The sequence below is a fragment of the Orcinus orca genome, chromosome 9 (assembly GCF_937001465.1).
Source record: "Orcinus orca chromosome 9, mOrcOrc1.1, whole genome shotgun sequence".
In the NCBI taxonomy this organism is placed as follows: Eukaryota; Metazoa; Chordata; class Mammalia; order Artiodactyla; family Delphinidae; genus Orcinus; species Orcinus orca.
Window position 1 is genome coordinate 1,600,477 of NC_064567.1, and position 20,981 is coordinate 1,621,457.

The 20,981-nt window shown below is 39.1% G+C and overlaps 1 protein-coding gene and 1 long non-coding RNA gene across 23 annotated transcripts in view; both read left to right on the forward strand.

Moving 5' to 3' along the window:
• The window catches only part of LMBR1 (limb development membrane protein 1), a 155,504-nt gene that overhangs the window by 60,201 nt on the left and 74,322 nt on the right, over positions 1-20,981 (forward strand). For all 19 annotated transcript variants that reach the window (XM_004281232.3, XM_033408269.2, XM_049715052.1 and 16 more), the window contains 2 exons: positions 19,833-19,959; positions 20,432-20,500. In XM_004281232.3, the coding sequence (XP_004281280.1) occupies positions 19,833-19,959; positions 20,432-20,500 (196 nt within the window). The remainder of the gene's footprint in view (positions 1-19,832; positions 19,960-20,431; positions 20,501-20,981) is intronic.
• Positions 14,437-15,809, forward strand: LOC125965462 (uncharacterized). Of its 4 annotated transcripts, none has more exons than XR_007479348.1 (4): positions 14,437-14,467; positions 14,611-14,654; positions 15,015-15,036; positions 15,770-15,809. It is a non-coding gene; the product is annotated as an uncharacterized LOC125965462 (long non-coding RNA). The 4 variants fall into 4 exon arrangements; XR_007479349.1 differs by lacking the exon at positions 15,015-15,036 and adding an exon at positions 15,366-15,387; XR_007479347.1 differs by lacking the exon at positions 14,437-14,467 and adding an exon at positions 15,355-15,387 and having other exon boundaries at positions 14,535-14,632; positions 14,993-15,025; positions 15,770-15,798.

The window sequence follows — 20,981 nt, forward strand, 5'->3', positions numbered from 1 at the left end:
TCACAGGAGTTGGGGTTGGATATTACTACCTGTATTGTTGGGAGACCCCAAACCAAGAAATTAGCATAAAGTGGTTTTCAGAGGATTATGTATCATTTTATCATTTCAACCTGATGTATAATATCATTTTAACATAACGTATAATTAAATAAATTTTAAGTGGTTTCAATAAACATAATTAATGTTGCTTTTAGAAAGTTGATTTAATGTAATTAAGATTCATCATATGTATAAATTTTTGAGCTGGTCCTATTTATGACATAGGCTATTTAATTGTCTTTAACTTAATTGTGTGAGAAAACTCAGGACTTGACAACAAACATATAAGCAAGCCTAAACAAGACCTGATTACATTTTATCCAAGCTTTTTTCCATTTTAATCTAACACTCTTTCTTAGTAATTTGATACTGGTTTAGTTCTGAAAGTGTTTTTATTCCTTCAGAGCCAAGGATGAATAATGTAGTCTATTCTATTTTAGCTACTTTTTCTGTGAGTTTTTACAAAGATCTAATATTTTAATCTATCTATAGTTAATTTTGTGAGGTGATTAAAAAGAGTGAATATAAGTAAACTTTTCTGTTATTCAGTTATTCTAAAGAAATGTGTACAGTAATATTACTCTTACCTATTGTTTCTTAATATTTAAAAATTCTTATGTATAATTACACATCTTTCTGGACTTTTTACAGCTTGTAGTGCCTGGAATCACTGCTCTTTTCTTATTTTCTTTTAATTTTCTTTTTAGTCTATAACTTCCCCTGGACATTTCTCCATAGATTTGATCCCAAGTACTTTCTATCATTTAGGGATTTCTCAACATTGCTACTCTGCTGATGGAACTCTTGTCTTCTACCATAAGTAATTCATTCAGTTAATTCCTATTGACCACTTATTGTATTCTAGGTACTGTTGCAGCTGCTAGGGACAGTGCAATTGATTGATTGATTGTTTATGTATTTATTATATATTTTTCCTGTTTTCTGTGGTAAAAAATGTATGTGATTATTAATCTGTCATCTTGAACTGATGTACCTGATTCCTCTGTCTCTCCACCTGTTAGCTTTACTGGCCCTTTGTCTGGAATTCAGTTATTTGTTAATTTGGGGGCATTCTTTGTTCTTTTTTCCAGACCTGGGAGGCTTTGTGGTCTCTGCTTGAATTGGCTCTGATTTCGTTGACAAGTGTGGGGCGCAGTCTTTTCTTTTGGCCTCTCCTCTTTCGCTTTGTAGCTGTTTTGGCCTCTCATGGCCTTAAGGTTGTTTAAAGATGATCTTTTCCAATATAGTGTTCAGAAATTCCTTCTCAGGATTCCAAGATGATTTCTACAAATGTACAAGCCCTTCCTAAATGTGTCTGTGTATTCCAGGATCTTTTATTTCCCTGGGTCTTATTTGGCTTTGCATGAAGCATACTCACGAGGTTGATGGTTTTGGCTGATTCTCCTGTGTATCTTGACTTCTATCGGTTTTTCATTAATATTTTAATTATAATTTAAACAAGTTTAGGGAAAGCCAATTAACCCTACATTGTATTTTATATCATTCCAAATTACCTGTCAACATTTGTACTTGGATCATTGTGTAATTATAATTAGTGTATATATATTTTTTATGTCCTTCTTACCTTAATAATTTATTTTGTGTACATAAATTTTCTAGTGCTATGAAAAATTGTCCAAGACTTGGAAATGGGCAAATAAGATCCTGGGTGTTCTGTCATTGGAGTTCTAGCCATTGTCTAGTGGGTGCTGGGGATTTTCTGGTCCTACAGGGGTGTGCACCTTTGGCTGATTTTCTGTTGACTTGGCTATATTACACCTCCTTAGGGTTAGAGTTAAGTTGTAGGAAGCTGAGAGCAATGCAAAGTAATTTGTCTGATAGAGATGTAATTGATTTCTTCCTATGCAAAGGATAGCTCCAAACATTTCATTTTATTGTCCCACAGGATGTTATCCCATTTTGCATCTATTAGCAAATTGATTTTAATATTTCTGGTTATCTATGTATATGTGTTCTTCAAATTCTCCTTTGACCAGGTTTTATCAGAAATTAAAATCATGTGCTAAAGGATGTGAAGAACAGAAGGGACCAGGGTGCTCAGAGAGGAGCTGCCATCAGCAAGCAGCAGTGACACTTGCTGTGGGCTAAAGTAGAGCACATGGGTCCTGGCAGTTGAGAGCCGGTAAACTTACAAGGGCCCACCAGGGCGCAAGCTACCGAGACACCTCACCCAGAACTGGAGCCTGCTTCTCTAGATTCACTGTCACCAGAGGCAGGAGATGATTAAAGAAAGAAGCAGGACAAAAACTCTTGTGTATATAAAGATGAGCGGGGACTCAGGAGATGACCAGACGTCTGGGGAAAGTCAGTATCGTGAGAGGGACCAAATTCGATGCACTACTCAGAGTTAATAGACAAAGAAAAGATTTCAGAGAGATTTGAAAATATTTGATCTAGCATTTTAGACTTTTCTTGGCAGAGGGAATTAAGGATATCTCGTCCTCAATATTGCCAGAAATGAAAGTTCTATTGAGTCATTCTGATAAAAATCAAGTCTAGACGGTTTCCAGGATATTTCTAGCAGACGTTAAAGAACAGATAACTACAGTTTCAACAAATTTGTCTGGAGATTTGAAGATGGAACACTCACAGTTGTATTTTATGGAATTAGTGGAATCTTGATGCTGAAAGCAGACAGGATTAATATGAGAAAGGAACATTATATGCCATTCCTTTTCATGAATACTTGTGAATCAGAAAATATTAAGCTGAGTCCAACACAAAAGATCATCATCCAAAAAAATTATTTCAGCTCTCAAGGTTGGTTTAACACTAGAAAATCTATGACTGTAATTCATATTAGCAGAGTAAGTGAGAGAAAAGAATCAAGTGAACACCTCAGAAGAGACACAGAACACATCCATGAAATCAGTAACCATTCATGATTAAAAAGCAAACTAAGAACTAAAGGGAACTTGCTTAACCTGATAATGGATATCTACTCTAAGACTGCAACTGACATTGTTCTTAGCAGTAAAATGTTAGAAGTATTTACTTTAAAATTGGGATGCCATCTTGAGTACTTTTATTTCTAACAATAGACAACACTATAGTAGAGTTCTTTACCAGTACAGTTAGACAAGAAAAGGAAAAATTGAAAGAAACAAACAAAATAGTCATGATTAACAGATGATATTGTCTTTTGAAAGATCCTATAGAATCTAAAGGTAATTCCAATAAGAAAATTTAGCAAGGAAGCTGGATATAGGATTAATATAGGAAAATCAATAAATAACAGCAACAAACAGAAAATCTAATTAAAAATACCTTTTATAATAGCAAGACAACTAAGGTATGTTGAAATAAACCCAGCAAATGATTTTTAAAACCTTATTGAAATAATATATGGAAAGAAAAAATCTTATTGAAAGATGTTAAGAAGACCTAGATAATTGGATAGATATTCTATGTTTATGAATTTCTTTATATGATAAAAATACCAGTTCTCAAATTATTTTTTAGAGTCAGTGCAATTCTAATAAATTTTTTAAGAGGTTATCTTATGGCATGCGACAAGGAGATAGTAAAATTCTTTGGGAGAGCAGAGAGCCAAGAATAGCCAAAGCAATTTTGAAGAACATGGTGATGGAACTTACTCTATCAAATATTAAAAAAGGAACACAGGACTTGAATAGACATTGCTTGGAAGAAGATATGCAAATGACCAGTAAGCACATGAAAAGACCCTAGTGTCACTAGGCATTAGGGAAATGCAAATCAAAACCACAAGAAGATACTTCTCCACACCCATTAGAATGGCTGCTAGAAAATAACAAGTATTGGTGAGGACATTGAGAAATTGGAACTCTTGTACACTGTTGGGCAGAATATAAAATGGTGCGACTACTGTGGAAAACAGTATAGTGGTTGCTCAAAAAATTGAAAATATAATTACCACATGATCCAGATATTCCACTTCTGGGTGTGTACACAAAAGAATTAAAGAAAGGACTCCACAGATATTTATACACCCATTTTCATGACAGGATTATTTTCAATAGCCAAAGGTGGAAACAACCCAAGTATCCATCAGTGGATTAATAGAGAAACAAATTGTGGTATGTGCGTACAGTAGAATATTATTTAGCCTTAACAAGGGAGGAAATTCTCACACGCTACAACATGGGTGAACCTTGAGAGCATTATGCTACGTGAAATAAAGTCAGGCACAGCAAAACAAGTACTGTACGATTCCACTTACATGAGTGTCCTAGTGTAGTCACATTCATAGAGACAGAAGGTCGACGGTGGGTGTACAGGGGCTGGGGTTAGATGGGGAGTTACTGTTTAATGGGGTGCAGAGTTTGAGTTGGAGAATATAAAAAGCTCTAGAGATGGATGGTGGTGACGGTTGCATGACTGTGTGAATGGACTTAATGCCACAGAACTCTACACTTAAAAAATGGTTAAAGTGGTAAATTTTATGTTATATATACTTTACCATCATAAAAAAAAGTAAGTGATGAGCACGGCGGTTCAAATTGGTGGTTACTATTGGGCAGGTTGGTGCAGCAGGTGTGTGGTTGGGAGGGCTACATGGGTGCACAGTAGTTGTGGTGACGTTCCTTTAGGTTGGGTGATCTATCCACAGGTATTTAATAGACATATAAAGCTAAACAAGTGTACAGACTGACATACCTCAGAGATATTGTGGGTTTGATTCCAGACCACTGCAGTAGAGGGAATATTGCAATAAAATGAGTCACACGAATTTTTTGGCTTCCCAGTACATATAAAAGTTGTCCTTACACTATACTGTAGTCTGTTAAACGTGCAATAGCATTGTGTCTAAAAAACAATGTACATGGGCTTCCCTGGTGGCGCAGTGGTTGAGAGTCCGCCTGCCGATGCAGGGGACACGGGTTCGTGCCCCGGTCTGGGAAGATCCCACATGCCGCGGAGCGGCTGGGCCCGTGAGCCATGGCCACTGAGCCTGCGCGTCCGGAGCCTGTGCTCTGCAACGGGAGAGGCCACAACAGTGAGAGGCCCACATACCGCAAAAACAAAACAAAACAAAACAATGTACATACCTTAATTAAAAAATACCTCTTTGCTAATAGGAGTAAAGACGCAGATATAGAGAATGGACTTAAGGACATGGGGACGGAGAAAGGCAAGCTGGGACGAAGTGAGAGAGTGACATGGACATATACGCACTACCAAATGTAAAATAGATAGCTAGTGGGAAGCAGCTGCATAGCATGGGGAGATCAACTCGGTGCTTTGTGACCACCTAGAGGGGTGGGATAGGGAGGGTGGGAGGGAGACGCAAGAGGGAGGGGATATGGGGATATATGTATATGTATAGCTGATTCACTTTGTTATGCAGCAGAAACTAACACACCATTGTAAAGCAATTATACTCCAATAAAGATGTGTAAAAAAAAATACCTCTTTGCTAAAAAATACTAAGCATCCTCCGAGCCTTTAGTTAGTTGGTATCTTTTTGCTGGGGGAGGGTCTTGTCCTGCCTTGACGTTGGCTTCTGGCTGATCAGGGTGCTGCTGAGGAAGGCCGGGGCGGTGGGTGGGTGGGGGGCGTGGCAGGCTCTTAGAATAAGACAACAGTGAAGTGTGCCGCGTCGACTGACTCTTCCTGTCACGAATGATTTCTCTGCAGTGTGCTGTGCTGTTTGGTAGCGTTTTACCAATGGTAGAACTTCTTTCAGAATTGGACTCAGTCCTCGTGGACCCTACTGCTGCCTCATCAACTAAGTTTATGTCATATTCTAAATCCTTTGTTGTCATTTCCACAATCTTCACAGCATCTTCACCAGCAGTAGATTTCATCTCAAGAAACCATTTTTTTTTTGCTCTCCATAAGAAGCAATGCTTTTCTGTGGAAGTTTATCCTGAGATTACAGCAGTTCAGTCACATCTCAGGCTCCACTTCTAATTCTAGTTCTCCTGCTGTTTCTCCTCCACTGAAGTCTTGAACCCCTCAGAGTCATCCATGAAGGTTAGAATCAACTTCTCCCAAACTCCTATGAATGTTGGTATTTTGACCTCTTCCCATGAATCATAAATGTTCTTAATGGCATTTAGAATGGTGAATCCTTTCCAAAGGGTTTTCAAGTGACTTCGCCCAGATCATCAGAGGAATCACTATGGCAGCTATAGCCTTACGAAATGTATTTCTTAAATACGTCTTGAAAGTCAGAATTACTCCTTGATTCATGGGCAGCGGAACGGTTGTCGTGTTGGCAGGTATGAAAACAACATGAATCTCGTTGTGCATCTCCATCAGAGCTGTCGGGTGACCAGGTGCATTGTCAGTGAGCAGTAGTTTTTGAAAGGAATCTTTTTTTCCGAGCAGTGGATCTCAGCAGTGGGTGTAAAGTGTCCAGTAAACTGTGTTGTAAACAGATGTGACATCATCCAGGCTTTGTTCCATTTGCAGAGCACAGGCATAGTGGATTTAGCATAATTCTTAGGGCCTAGGAGTTTTGGAATGGTTAATGAGCCCTGGCTTCAACTTCGTCACCAGCTGCATTAGCCCCTATCAAGAGTCAGCCTGTCAGTAGCCAGGACATGGAAGCAACCCAAGTGTCCATGGCAGGTGAATGGATAAAGATGTGGCACATATATACAATGGAATACTACTCAGCCATAAAAAGAAACGAAACTGAGCTATTTGTAGTGAGGTGGATGGACCTAGAGACTGTCATACAGAGTGAAGTAAGGCAGAAAGAAAAATACCATATGCTAACACATATATATGGAATCTAAAAAAAAAAAAAGTTCTGAAGAACCCAGGGGCAGGACAGGAATAAAGATGCAGACATAGAGAATGGACTTGAGGACACGGGGAGGGAGAAGGGTAAGCTGGGACAAAGCGAGAGAGTGGCATGGACATATATACACTACCAAACGTAAAATAGATAGCTAATGGGAAGCAGCCGCATAGCACAGGGACATCAGCTCGGTGCATTGTGACCACCTGGAGGGGTGGGACTGGGAGGGTGGGAGGGAGACCTAAGAGGGAGGGGATATGGGGATACATGTATATGTATAGCTGATTCACTTTGTTATACAGCAGAAACTAACACACCATTGTAAAGCAATTGTACTCTAATAAAGATGTTAAAAAAAAAAGAGCCTGTCCTTCGAAGCTTTGAAGCCACGCATTGACTTCTGTCTACTGTGGAAGTCCTAGTTGACATCTTTCACTAGAAGGCTCTCTTGTCTACATTGAAAATCCGTTGTTTCGTGTAGCCGCTCTCGTTAATGATCTGAGCTGGATCTGCTGGATAACTTGCTGCGGCTTCTGCGTCAGCACTTGCTGCTTCGCCTTGCACTTTTATGTTATGGAGACGGCTTCTTTCCTTAAACCTCGTGAGCCAGCCTCTGCTGGCTTCAAGCTTTTCTTCTGCAGCTTCCTCACCTGTCTCAGCTTCACAGACCTGAAGAGAGTCAGGGCCTGGCCTGCATTCGGCTTTGGCTTCAGGCAGTGTCGTGGCTGGTCTGATCGTCTATGCAGACCACTGAAACTTTCTCCTCAACAGCAATAAGGATGTGTTGCTTCCTTACCATTCGTGTGCTCACTGGAGCAGCACCTTAATCTCCTTCAAGAACGTTCCTTTGCCTTCACGACGTGGCTGTTTGGAGCAAGAGGCCTAGCCTTCAGCCCGTCAGCTTTCCACACGCCTTCCTCTCTCAGCTTCAGCATTTCTAGCTTTTGATTTAAACTGAGAGACGTGCAACTCTTCCCTCACTTGAACGCTTGGAGGCCATTGTAGAGTTATTAGTTGGCCTGATTTCAACATTGTTGTGTCTCAGGGAACAGGGAGGTCCAAGGAGAGGGAGAGAGATGGGGGAAGGGCTGGTTGGTGGAGCAGACAGAACACACACAACATTTATTGATTGTTGCCATCTTGTATTGGTGTAGTTCATGATGTCCAAAACAATTACAGTAGTAACATCAAAGATCACTGATCACAGATCACCATAACAAATATAATAAAAATGAAAAAGTTTGAAATATTGTGAGAATTACCAAAATGTAACACAGAGACACAAAGTGAGCAAATGCTGTTGAAAAAGTGGCACCGATAGACTTGTTCGACGCAGGTTTGCCACAAACCTTCAATTTGTAAAAAATGCAATTATCTGCAAAGTGCAAATTGTAGAAGTGCAAAGGGAAAGAAAACGAGACATGTCTATACTTTCAGTATTTAAAAATAGAAAGGAAAAAAGGTTATTTCTTGGTGATGGGCTCATATTAACCAAACTGATATGAAAAACCAAAATGCCAATTTGTTGATATTCAATGGAAAACTATAAAATAATCACACATGCATGCACACCTACACACCCAAAGTAGCTGTTACTGAGAGCTGGAGGGGCTGTGGAAATGAGAGAGAGGGGCCCAACGCAGCTTTGGAGGAATTGGTCTGGGTTTAGAGTAGGCAGACAGCCTTAAGCTTTTTGTGTATGTTTCCTATTTTGTTCACTGTCATAAGGATAGCTCTTCTGTGGTATTTTGGAATTCCTAGTGCTTTTTGTGTAAAGGTACTGTTTGCCACAAAAGCAATATGACACTATTACCTAAATTATCATGTGGAATTGCTTTTATATTAATATTCTACACTTTAGTATCTTGTACATTTTGCTATAGTCATGTAATAAATAATAACCCTAATGATCTTTCTTTTGTTGTGTCTGTATTGGAACTTGTGCCTGGGTGTTTTATGACAGGACTAGTAAGGTATTGGCTACAATGTTCTGTTATATTAAAGGACTGAGAGTTTGCTCAGCATGAGCTTGCTATTACAGAATTGAAAATTAATATTCTAGTAAAAGAAGCTTTTGTGTATTTTGATTTAGTTCCTTTGCTAAAATTATAGGTTGCCTTAAGTATGTATTAAGCATTCTCCCTCCACCTCCTATTTCCACATCAGTTTGTCTTTTATGTCTTATTTCTGTCTTGTGGGGAGGGTAGAAAGCACAGGCTCCAGAAGCTGACAGACCTGAGTTTAAAGAGAGTTCTGGCAGGCCTGGAACAGGGTGACCATAGATTATTTAACATTTTTGGATGTGAGCTTTCTCATTTATAATAAATTTGCCTTTATTGTGAATATTCAGTGAGCACATATAAAGCAACTACGTAGTAGGAGCTTTGCAAATAGTTCCCATTTCTTTTTTTCCGTCAAGTTTATAACTAAAGAATTATTAGAACAGAATTAGAATTAGAAAAGATCCTTACTGGCTAACCATTAAATTATTTTGATGTGATGAAGTGTACTGAGAAATGTTTTTTTCCCAAATTTAGAATTATGTTTAAACATTTTGAAATAAAGTCCCTGCAGTCTTTTTACAATTCAGTTCTTTCATTTACGTGTTGGAAACTTGCTGTATTAATTCATTTACTTGCAATCTGGAGGATTTTGTTTGTTTAATATCATGAGAAATTTCTGCCCATAAATTTAAATATAGTGAACATCTTAGTTCAGTGAACAGCAATGTTAGTATTATTATTTTAACTTATTCTAAAATACTTTCTTTTTGTCAAGTTTTAATAACTTGAGAATCTTATAGTTTTAATTTTTCTACTGTGTATGACTATATTAAATATGTATATATATAAAATAAACTGAAGAAAATATTAATATTAAAAAACAATTCACTATAGAGCCTAACAACACTTTCTGTAAAGTTATTTTCTTTGACTTGGGACCAAAACTCTTTTTGTCTATACTTTTAATTATTACTTTGGGAGCAAAGGGGGAAATGGTTGGCACTCTCTAGGAATGCTTGTTTGTAGTTTTTTCATGGTTTAAAATAATTAATACCTGCCTTTATTTTCTGTTCTTTATTAGTGATTCTATCGATCTTCCCCAGATGACTGCATGTATGTTTGGTGCAGTCTTGATGTCATGCTGAGCAAACCTTATCTTAATGTTACTAAGAGACCCTTTTTGTTAAATGGAAACAATGGCTTGATATTTATTTTAAATGTTCTGTGAATGTAGAAATTTTTCCCAGGCTTTCCTGATGGGTGGAGACATAGTATATAAAGTGGTGTTTACATACCTTCCAAGAGGTCAAGATGTCCATGCAAAATCTTGTTTAAATGTTCATCACCATAGAAACATATCAGTTTATTGTTAGAGCTTTTGTAAATATATTGTAATTTTCACTTCATTGATGTTCAGTACAGAGCATTTAATGTGTAATTGACCAGCACCAAAATTTGGTGTTTAGCCTTTACTAGCTTATTTAATCTAATTTAAACTTAAAATATTGAGATAGTTGTAATTTCCAAAACAATACTGGTATGAAACTAATGTAATTAATTATATAGCTTACTTTTCTTAAAAACAAGATGATGTTTCCTTGACAGAAAGTACTTTATTTTGATGATGTTTTTTACTAATACACTGAGTGCTTATTACACTATGATTTTAATAAAAGAGATGGAGTTTCATTAAGGTAACTTAGATTTATGGTTTTTGGGAGGGGTTAAGACAAGTATTCATAAATATATTACGAAGTTTAAGAAATCCTAGTACTGTATGGCATAGTATAAGCATTTAGAATTGTGTGAGCAAGTACAACTGTTGATGATAAGTAGTTCTTATAGTTCTGTGATCTTGTATTCAGGAGACTTTTCTTAATTTTTTAGATGAACAATGGTAACCTTCTTCCACTCTGACAATGTTTTGCTACTTTGTTGTTTGCAGGGTATTTCAGTAAGTTATTCTGACATCTGGCACATCTTTTAGCTCAGTGTATGCAAGAATGGAGTTGATAGGGACCTTCCCCTTGGGGCTTCCTAGCTCCTGATTCTGACTCTTAATGGAAAAATGAGCAGTAGGCATATTTTTTTGCTTATATGCTGTCCTGCTGGTGATTAATGGTAGTGATAAAAGCTCTCACAATGCTTTTCATTACTTTGCAGACAGAACCATATACAAAAGTTCAAAAAGCTCACACACTACATGCCGCAAAGCCTATACTCTTTAGGCTTTGTAATATTTTACTGATCTCAAGAAAGGTAGTGATAATTTGTATATTTTTGGCACTCATATGAGCCAGTCGATGCCAGATTAACAAATGAAGTTTCTGATTATTATAATCCCTTCACCTCTCTTCTCTCTATTCTAAAGTTGTTGAAGGTAAAAAATCTGCCACATTGCATTTAATGAAAAGATTTGTTATATTTTTCTGTTGGTTTTGCTAAAGCTCATAAATATGATATTTAATTGATTTCAAGTTGGGCTGATTTTGTCCCATTTAATCCCAAAAAGGGAATAAAAATAAAAGGAAAACATAGTTGTCCTAGCCTCCTAGTGGATTAAGTCAGTATAACAGTTATTTCTAACTACATCAGTTATCTTCAATATTTCATAAACAGGTATAATCATATTCCATAATTTTGATGGCTTGCTCTGTGGCAGCCTTTTCTGTAATTCCTAATTTACTCTTCTTTAAATTTAGATTAATAACTGAAAATGAGCAGATTCCTTTTTATGAGTTGTTATCTTTCAAAAGAAATGATCAATTTGAAATCAATTTTTGAAGAGTTCATATGCTTTGACTGCAGAGGTTTATTTGTTTAAATGTTTCTTATTTGTCTGCTTAAGCATGTGAGTGTACATTTTAGACATTTTTTCTTGATATTATTCACATATTTATAATAGAAAAAGCATCCTCTTGGAATGATAATATTGATATCTGTTTCCTTTTAGAAAGACTGTTCACATATACTTTTTCATCACATAAGAGATTTATTTGGGGCTTAGTTTGTAAGTATATGTGGATAAATATGTGGCTATTTAACTTCATTGTCACTTTCAGACTGGTTTATACTTAGGTTGCATTTTAAATGCTATTTATTTTTCTTAATGAGAGAATGTATTTTTTCTTTATATAAATAGAATGGAGTAATTCTTAAACTTTGTAATGGATTTCTTCTCTTTGACATAAATGCTACTTGAAACACTAATCTATAGCATGTTAAAAGAGGCTAATCTAGAGCTATAGCATGTTAAAAGAGGCTGTTACTTTCACCAGGCTGTTCAAAGAATTTTATGTCAAGGTTAAATTTAGGAAAATGACCAGAAAGTACTTGAGAGTGCAGAGAGTACTTAGATTTTGTTAGAAACAGACCGTTAGTAGTCTGCTGTGACCTATATGGTAACCATTAGCCACGTGTGGCTATATACATTTAAAATACCTAAAATCAGTAAAATTAAAAACCAGTTCTTCAGTCACAGTAGCTACATTCTAAGTACTCAATAAACACATATGGTTATTAGCTATGTTAATGGATAGCACAGAATAGAGCATTTATATCATCACAGAAATATATGTTGGACAGCACTGTTCTATGCTATTTAATCATAAATAATTTGTTCTTTTTTCATCTATGATTAGTTTGCACACTATCTAAACAGCAGAAAAAAGAGTAAGGCCCAACTTTAAGGATATATACTTACGCAGCACCCCAGTTAGAGGTGCAGTCCCAGTTAGAGAATGGTGCTAATGAGGTTCGATTTTTTTAAAATTTTTAATTAATTTTATTGGAGTACAGTTGCTTTACAATGTTGTGTTAGTTTCTGCTGTACAGCAAAGTGAATCAGCTATACGTATACATATATCCCCTCTTTTTTGGATTTCCTTCCCATTTAGGTCACCACAGAGCACTGAGTAGAGTTCCCTGTGCTATACAGTAGGTTCTCATTAGTTATCTATTTTGTACATAGTATCAATAGTGTATATATGTCATTCCCAATCTCCCAATTCATCCCACCCTCCCCTTGCCCCCTTGGTATCCATATGTTTGTTCTCTATGTCTGTGTCTCTTGCAAATAAGATCATCTACCATTTTTCTGGATACCACATATATGCATTAATATACGATATTTGTTTTTCTCTTTCTGACTTACTTCACTCTGTATGACAGTCTCTAGGTCCATCCACGTCTCTGCAAATGACCAACTTTTGTTCCTTTTTATGGCTGAGTAATATTCCATTGTATGTATGTACCACATGAGATTTGATCTTCATTGTTTGTTGTTGCATTAATGCACCTGTTTCCCAGGTGCAGGCCCGTACCTCGGTTAGTAAGTTATGACTAAGAGTGGCATGATCAGATTTGCATTTTGAGAATATCACATTTCCATGCGATGTAGGCACCAGGTCAGGGAGAGACAAGAGTGTGGATGTAGGACTAGTAGCTAGGAGGCTGGGGTGTTCACCAGATAGACGTCGTGGCAGTAGGAAGAGAGGTGGATGAACTTGAGTCATAATTACATAGGAGAATCAAAAGGACTCGGTGTTTGACTGGACCAGGGTCCAGGGTGTGTGTACGTGTTTTGGGGAGAGGGGGGGTGCAGCAGGAAAGGAGGTGACAGGGATGTTTCCAGAGTGTCTGGCAAAACAACAAAGTGGATAATGGTGCCATTTATTGAGGTATGTGACACTGAAGGAGGAGCAGGTCTAAGGGATAAAATGATGAATTTGATTTTAGAATTCAGTTTAAGGTAGCTGTGAGATATCTAAGGCAAGGTGGCCATTGGGATGTATGGATCTTGGCCTCAGGGGTAATATTTGGACTAAAGGTACAAACTTGAGAGTCGTTGGCCACGTGAGGAGGCAAGATCATCCAGGGAGGAAGAGAGAGTCTATCTGGTAGACCATCTTCATCAGAATTGACTGAGGAGCTGCTTTGTACAGGTACTCAGGAATTGACAAGCCCCGTGGTAAATGTGTTCCATGCTGATGTTTGAGAAGCATTGATACAGCTTGTGAAAAGATGAACATCTAAGACTGTGCCATCGGAGAAAAGGGGTCTGAGATACTTTCCTTTACCGCATGAAAGAAATAGGGATGGAGACAGAAATCAAGGGATAGGGGAAGGGAGCTGAGGGGACGTGCAGACCACCCAGCTGTGTCTTACTAAGGGAGAGGTAAGGTCCCCTGTAGTTAAGAACGTAGGGCCTGAGATTAGGGTCAAGGAGACTGGAACACGTTTACAAACCTTTGAGGGAATTATTAGCCAGAGATCAGTATAAGGATTGCCGGGTAACATTGAAGGCCTGCTTTGGAATATGTAGTAGCAAAAATTTCTCATGATTTTGTAAATTTCTTTAACAATGCTGAGAATTTGGAGTGAACTTCCAGGTGGAATTAAACTGGTCTGGTGGAAGTTAAAGGGGCCAGGAATACTAGAATATTATTGATACTGAATTATCATTAAAATATACTCGTTCGCTATGGGGTTTAGACCAGTGAAAACAAGGCTGATTGGAGGGATTGGGAAGATGAAGGGAGGAGAGATAATCACGATGAGGACATAGAGCTAGGTTGGAGCTAGGTTAGAGCTAGGTTAGAGCTAGGTTAGAGCTAGGTTGGAGCTAGGTTGGAGCTAGGTTGGAGCTAGGTTAGAGCTAGGTTAGCGCTAGGTTAGCGCTAGGTTGGAGCTAGGTTGGAGCTAGCTTAGAGCTAGGTTAGAGCTAGGTTGGAGCTAGGTTGGAGCTAGGTTAGAGCTAGGTTAGAGCTAGGTTAGCGCTAGGTAAGAGCTAGGTTAGCGCTAGGTTGGAGCTAGGTTGGAGCTAGGTTAGCGCTAGGTTGGCGCTAGGTTGGCGCTAGGTTAGCGCTAGGTTGGAGCTAGGTTGGAGCTAGGTTGGAGCTAGGTTAGAGCTAGGTTAGAGCTAGGTTAGTGCTAGGTTGGAGCTAGGTTGGAGCTAGGTTAGTGCTAGGTTGGAGCTAGGTTGGAGCTAGGTTAGAGCTAGGTTAGAGCTAGGTTAGCACTAGGTTAGCGCTAGTTAGAGCTAGGTTAGTGCTAGGTTAGAGCTAGGTTAGAGCTAGGTTAGCACTAGGTTAGCGCTAGTTAGAGCTAGGTTAGTGCTAGGTTAGAGCTAGGTTAGAGCTAGGTTAGCACTAGGTTAGCGCTAGTTAGAGCTAGGTTAGTGCTAGGTTAGAGCTAGGTTAGAGCTAGGTTAGCGCTAGGTTGGAGCTAGGTTGGAGCTAGGTTAGAGCTAGATTAGTGCTAGGTTAGAGCTAGGTTAGCGCTAGGTTAGAGCTAGGTTAGTGCTAGGTTGGAGCTAGGTTGGAGCTAGGTTAGAGCTAGGTTAGTGCTAGGTTGGAGCTAGGTTAGTGCTAGGTTGGAGCTAGGTTGGAGCTAGGATAGAGCTAGGTTAGTGCTAGGTTGGAGCTAGGTTGGAGCTAGGTTAGTGCTAGGTTGGAGCTAGGTTGGAGCTAGGTTAGAGCTAGGTTAGAGCTAGGTTAGCACTAGGTTAGCGCTAGTTAGAGCTAGGTTAGTGCTAGGTTAGAGCTAGGTTAGAGCTAGGTTAGCGCTAGGTTGGAGCTAGGTTGGAGCTAGGTTGGAGCTAGGTTAGAGCTAGATTAGTGCTAGGTTAGAGCTAGGTTAGCGCTAGGTTAGAGCTAGGTTAGTGCTAGGTTGGAGCTAGGTTGGAGCTAGGTTGGAGCTAGGTTAGAGCTAGGTTAGTGCTAGGTTGGAGCTAGGTTGGAGCTAGGTTAGTGCTAGGTTGGAGCTAGGTTGGAGCTAGGTTAGAGCTAGGTTAGAGCTAGGTTAGCACTAGGTTAGCGCTAGTTAGAGCTAGGTTAGTGCTAGGTTAGAGCTAGGTTAGAGCTAGGTTAGCACTAGGTTAGCGCTAGTTAGAGCTAGGTTAGTGCTAGGTTAGAGCTAGGTTAGCACTAGGTTAGCGCTAGTTAGAGCTAGGTTAGTGCTAGGTTAGAGCTAGGTTAGAGCTAGGTTAGCGCTAGGTTGGAGCTAGGTTGGAGCTAGGTTGGAGCTAGGTTAGAGCTAGATTAGTGCTAGGTTAGAGCTAGGTTAGCGCTAGGTTAGAGCTAGGTTAGTGCTAGGTTGGAGCTAGGTTGGAGCTAGGTTAGAGCTAGGTTAGAGCTAGGTTAGCACTAGGTTAGCGCTAGTTAGAGCTAGGTTAGTGCTAGGTTAGAGCTAGGTTAGAGCTAGGTTAGTGCTAGGTTGGAGCTAGGTTAGAGCTAGTTAGAGCTAGGTTAGTGCTAGGTTAGAGCTAGGTTAGCGCTAGGTTAGAGCTAGGTTGGAGGGCTGAAAGATTGGAGGAGACTAGGAGGCTGTGGGCTGAGGGACAGCTTTACCATGTGACCTCTCAGAATTGGGCCTGAGAGATGATGGGGTCTGGTTAGCTGTGTGGGCGGCCATAGTAGAATGCAGGTCAGGTTCATTATGAGCGTGTATGGTGCTTAGGGTGGCAGGGGATGTGATGAGAAGCTCTTGTGAACTGGGTGCTCATGTATCAAGAAAGATGGGATTGTTTCTTCTAGGTCTGTACATGGTAGGTGGCAAAGATGGGAAAGAGTGACAAGGTGGCATTCGAAGGTGGTATAAATTTAATTGAGAAAGACAAATGATATGCGAATTCCCGAGCCTTGGAGATTCCAAACACAAAGGCAACAGTTTGAGTTATTACGGTTAATCCTTACTAGGTACCAGACATTGAGCTCAGCATGTTGCACATGTTGACTCATTTGGTTCTGATAACAACCCATGAGGTAAGGGTGTCATTAAGAAACTCATTCTACAAAGGAGGAAACTGAGGCACAGTGTGGTTTAGGCATTTGCCCAGAGTTACACAGTTGGTCAGTGATGGAAACAGGATTTGAGCCCAAGTGGTCTGCTGCTAGAGTTGGGGCTCTTAACGAGCTTATTATACTGTCTATCTCATACACCGAACTTGGATTTTTTTGTGTGTGTGTGCGGTACACGGGCCTCTCACTGTTGTGGCCTCTCTCGTTGCGGAGCACAGGCTCCGGACGCACAAGCTCAGCGGCCATGGCTCACGGGCCCAGCCGCTCCGTGGCACGTGGGATCTTCCCGGACCAGGGCACGAACCCATGTCCCCTGCATCGACAGGCGGACTCTCAGCCACTGTGCCACCAGGGAAGCCCTGAACTTGGATATTTTTTAAAAGTTATTCTTACTGGTGCCAAACTCTTGGATCTTTATTATTGTAAGAAAAAAATTGAAAATTAAAACAACATTAGTTTGTTCTCCTATTTCTTAAAGTCATATACATCCACTCTAAAAAATTCGGAAAATATAGCAAGGCACCAAGTATACAAGAAAAATAATTCCCCGTCACCGTAGCCCTAGACGGGACAGTTCCTTTCAGCTGGCCTTGCAAGGCTTGCTGGACATTGTCACTGTAAGACCCCTTCCTGCTTCCGCTCAGGGAGAGGGAGCTGTAGCCAGACTGGCGGTGGGTTGTCTCACTCCCCTTCACAGCTCAGACCCCAGACACTTGCCAGCTGCCAGGTCATGGGGGCCCTTACTTCTCCTTCCTGCCTACGGCCTGGGTGAGAGGATTCATGGCTCGATCCTGGGGGTCTTCTTGTAGCCCTGAACCCAACCTGTGTGGGCCCTTGTTTGTTCTTACCTAGAAAGCCGTGTGAACTTTCCATTCTTGTTGCCCAAAGCTTTCCAGAACTGCAGAGGTCTGAGATATTATGGTACTTGCAAGCTGACAGGTTAGTTTGCCAGACTCACAGACCCTGGTTGTAGACACAGACTCCTGGGTCAGAGGCTTCATTACCTAGTGTGCAGGCACAGGAGCCTCCTGTTCCTGTCAGTTCCCCAGGACCCCGAGCCCCGTGGGGGTGATGTGGCCTAGGTGGGAGCTGTCCCCACAGTGGGCTCGTGTCATGGCTGAGGAGCCCGCATTATTTGTAATGGGGTGCAAGCAAGCCTGCCTGCCCTGTGCTCTGCGGGGGGACCTTCTCTTTCACACTGTACGGTAAGCAGACCTGCCTCTACTGCAGAGATACCATCTCTGCCTTCCAAGGCTGTTTGCTGTACAGAAGTCTTTGAAAAGACAGTCCAGAGTGAGGACTGCCCCTGCCTCTGCTTGTGAGATGCACAGAAGTGGGAGAGACCCATGGAGCACTGCCTTCCAACACAGACAGATTTGATGAAAAACAAATTTAACTGCTAAGGAATACTTCTTACCAAAATATCAGAGGAAGTGTGTAAATCTTATTGGTGATTGGTTCCCCAAATTTATTATCATTATAACACTTAAACTTATTGTTACATTGTAATTGCTTAATATAATAATTATAACATGTATTATTAAAATGCCCATTTTTTGGACATCAGGTCTCAAACAGTTCCAAGTAGCACTACTGTTTAGCTCATACATCATAACACTTAAGACACGTGTTACATGTTTTGAGAGCTCTGATGTTCCCATGGGCTGGTCAGAGGCATGCAGGATTCGGGCTCCAGTCAGAGGCAGAAAAAGACAAAGCTGAGGGGGGGTGTAACACATGCACTCCAGAGCCTACTCTTTTTATCTTTTATTTATAGACTTTCCAGATAATATTTAATGTGTGATTAAAAGGTTCTTGCTTAGAAAGAGAGGAAGAGAGAAAAAAATCAGTGCTAAAAGGTAGTGGTCATGTTCTGGTATCCTAATGGTTTGAATGTATGAAGTGTAGATTCAGAGAGTTCTTCAGTAAGTAGGAGTGTATTTTTTAGTAGTGCATTTTGTGACTGTTCCTGTTTCATCTCGCTTGAGTAATAGCTACTGTGAGATCTAATGTGTTAAATAAAATACAGGTCGTCATCACTCTGGTTTACCGGCCTCCCTTGCTGTGAGTGTGTAAGGTGCCCTGACTCTTCCATTTGAAGACACATTTTAACCTGTCAGGGGCAGTCCTGGTAAGGCTGGACTAAGAAGAAAAGACCACTTCAACTCTGAGTCATCATTTAGGGCTGGGAACACTTTGGCCATGGCTTTAGGACATTTCCTTTCCTATTGAATTTGAGGAACTGGGGTGCTATGATTTAAGTGTAACCTGTTTCTGTAATTCAGAAATTAGAAAATAATATTTAGGGCAAAATTGAAATAAGTCTATGTTTTAGATTTTTATTTATAGTTCATATCTTTAAACTTTTTAATATGGAAGGAAAGATTACGTGACTTATTGAGAAACATGGATATAATTTTGGTGTGTTAGATGTTGTAAATTAGTGCATTACAGTATAAAATAGCAACATGAATCTTTACATTTAGGTACAGGTTCAATCATGTGATGACTTTCTAAGAATATGAGAAAGTTGTTTTTTGTTTTTGCCTTGTCCCGTAGGTGTTGATTTTAAGTCTGGCCTCTCGTTTGGCCCTGAGGTCAGAATTTGTTTTATATTTAAAACAAAATTGTGCCTGATGATTCTTTATTATATTCCAGCCTCGTGGATTTAATGAAAATTCTATCTAATGTGGAGAAAGGGACGCTATTTAATTGATATAAATACTATCCATTTCAATGGTTTCTAAGGCTGGATTACCACGAGGAGTTCTTCGTCTGGGCACTAGAGGGCTCTGGAGGCTGTGGGGAGCTAAGAACCCCCGTGTTCTCTAGTAGATGGTGCTTTATGCTTTCCCCAAGTTGGGTGTTCTCGGAACTGTTTGGCGGTCACCTTAATTAGCCTTATATTCCCTTGATTAGAATCACAGATAAAAATTTGTTAATCTCCTTTCTTGGTGGAAAGTGTTAGGAAAGTAATTAATTGTTTAAAGTGGCTCTGCAAAATGTTTTTATGAAGAATTGTTTTGGTACTTTTCTTCAAAGCTTAATGGTGTTTTACATAATTTTGAAAAGTCAGCTTAAACGTTACAACAGTAAACATTTAGTGTTTTTTGTCCTGCTAATAAATGTAAATTTCCTCCCCTTTCAAAGAATTTTTATGCTTTCATATAGACAGAAACCTAGTTGTTCATGTGATGAAATAAAATATTAAAATTATATCTTTATTATATTTTTCAGGGAATCCGAGCCCGAATTTTAGAAACTCTGGTCATGCTTATTCTTCTGGCCTTGCTTATTCTTGGGATAGTGTGGGTAGCCTTGGCGCTCATTGACAATGACGCTGCGAGTATGGAATCTTTATATGGTACGGATTGACTTGTTTAAACCAGTTTCTCTAGTGGAGACTACAGTTTGGAATATAATTACACATTCACTTTTTAAAACATTTTAATAGTTCTTTGTATAGTTAATCCTTGTTGTTAATTTACAAAATTAAAAAGTCTTTCAACATGTTTAAGGAAAGAAATGAATGTTTGTGTGTTTCTTGTATGTAGAATGAGCAAGCAGCTTTTCAGATTTTTTTTCTTCCTTTGGTTAATTGGTTTCTGTTCTTAAAATTCCATGGAGGCTCATTTTCTCCCTCCAAACAGGTTTTGCAAAAGGGTTATTTCCTGTTCTTCTGTTTTAGATCTTTTTATTGTACAATTTAGAAATTATATGGTTTAGTAGATTCAAATAGGCAATTATGATGTTTACTGTACATTAATTTATAGTCAGTCTATATATCAATGTATGGTATTTTGGATGCACTAAAATATATTTACATTTTTTAATAGATCTCTGGGATTTCTACCTACCTTATTTATATTCCTGTATATCATTGATGGGATGTTTGTTACTTCTCTGTAAGTATTTTTCTGACATAATATTGATAATAAAGTAGAGTTGTTCTGTGTTCTAGAAAATTACAGACACGTTTCCCGATGAGATTCCTTAACAGCTTGGAGATTTTTTTAAAAGTTGGCCCTTAACTTTTTTTGTATGTTCAAGATAAATTTTGATAAACTGAAACCTTGAAATAATAAGATACTTTTGTTTTTCTCTAAAGAAAGCCTCTTCCACAGAGTTGGAAAGAGACAGGGAGGGGGAGAGAGTCAGACATGCACGTGCCTCCCCCCCATCACAACACTAGCTTCTACTTTTGAATGGTTATGGTGGAATTCTTTATGATGAATTGGCAGTCTTTTTTTCACAATTTGTTTTGTTTTACTTAAGGCATCTCAACATGTCTCAGAGATGTTATAAGCAGATAAAAGTAGGTAAAAGGATGTAAGGTTATAGTTGTCACTTTCGGATATTCTTGTCTGATATTTGATTCAGTTAGTA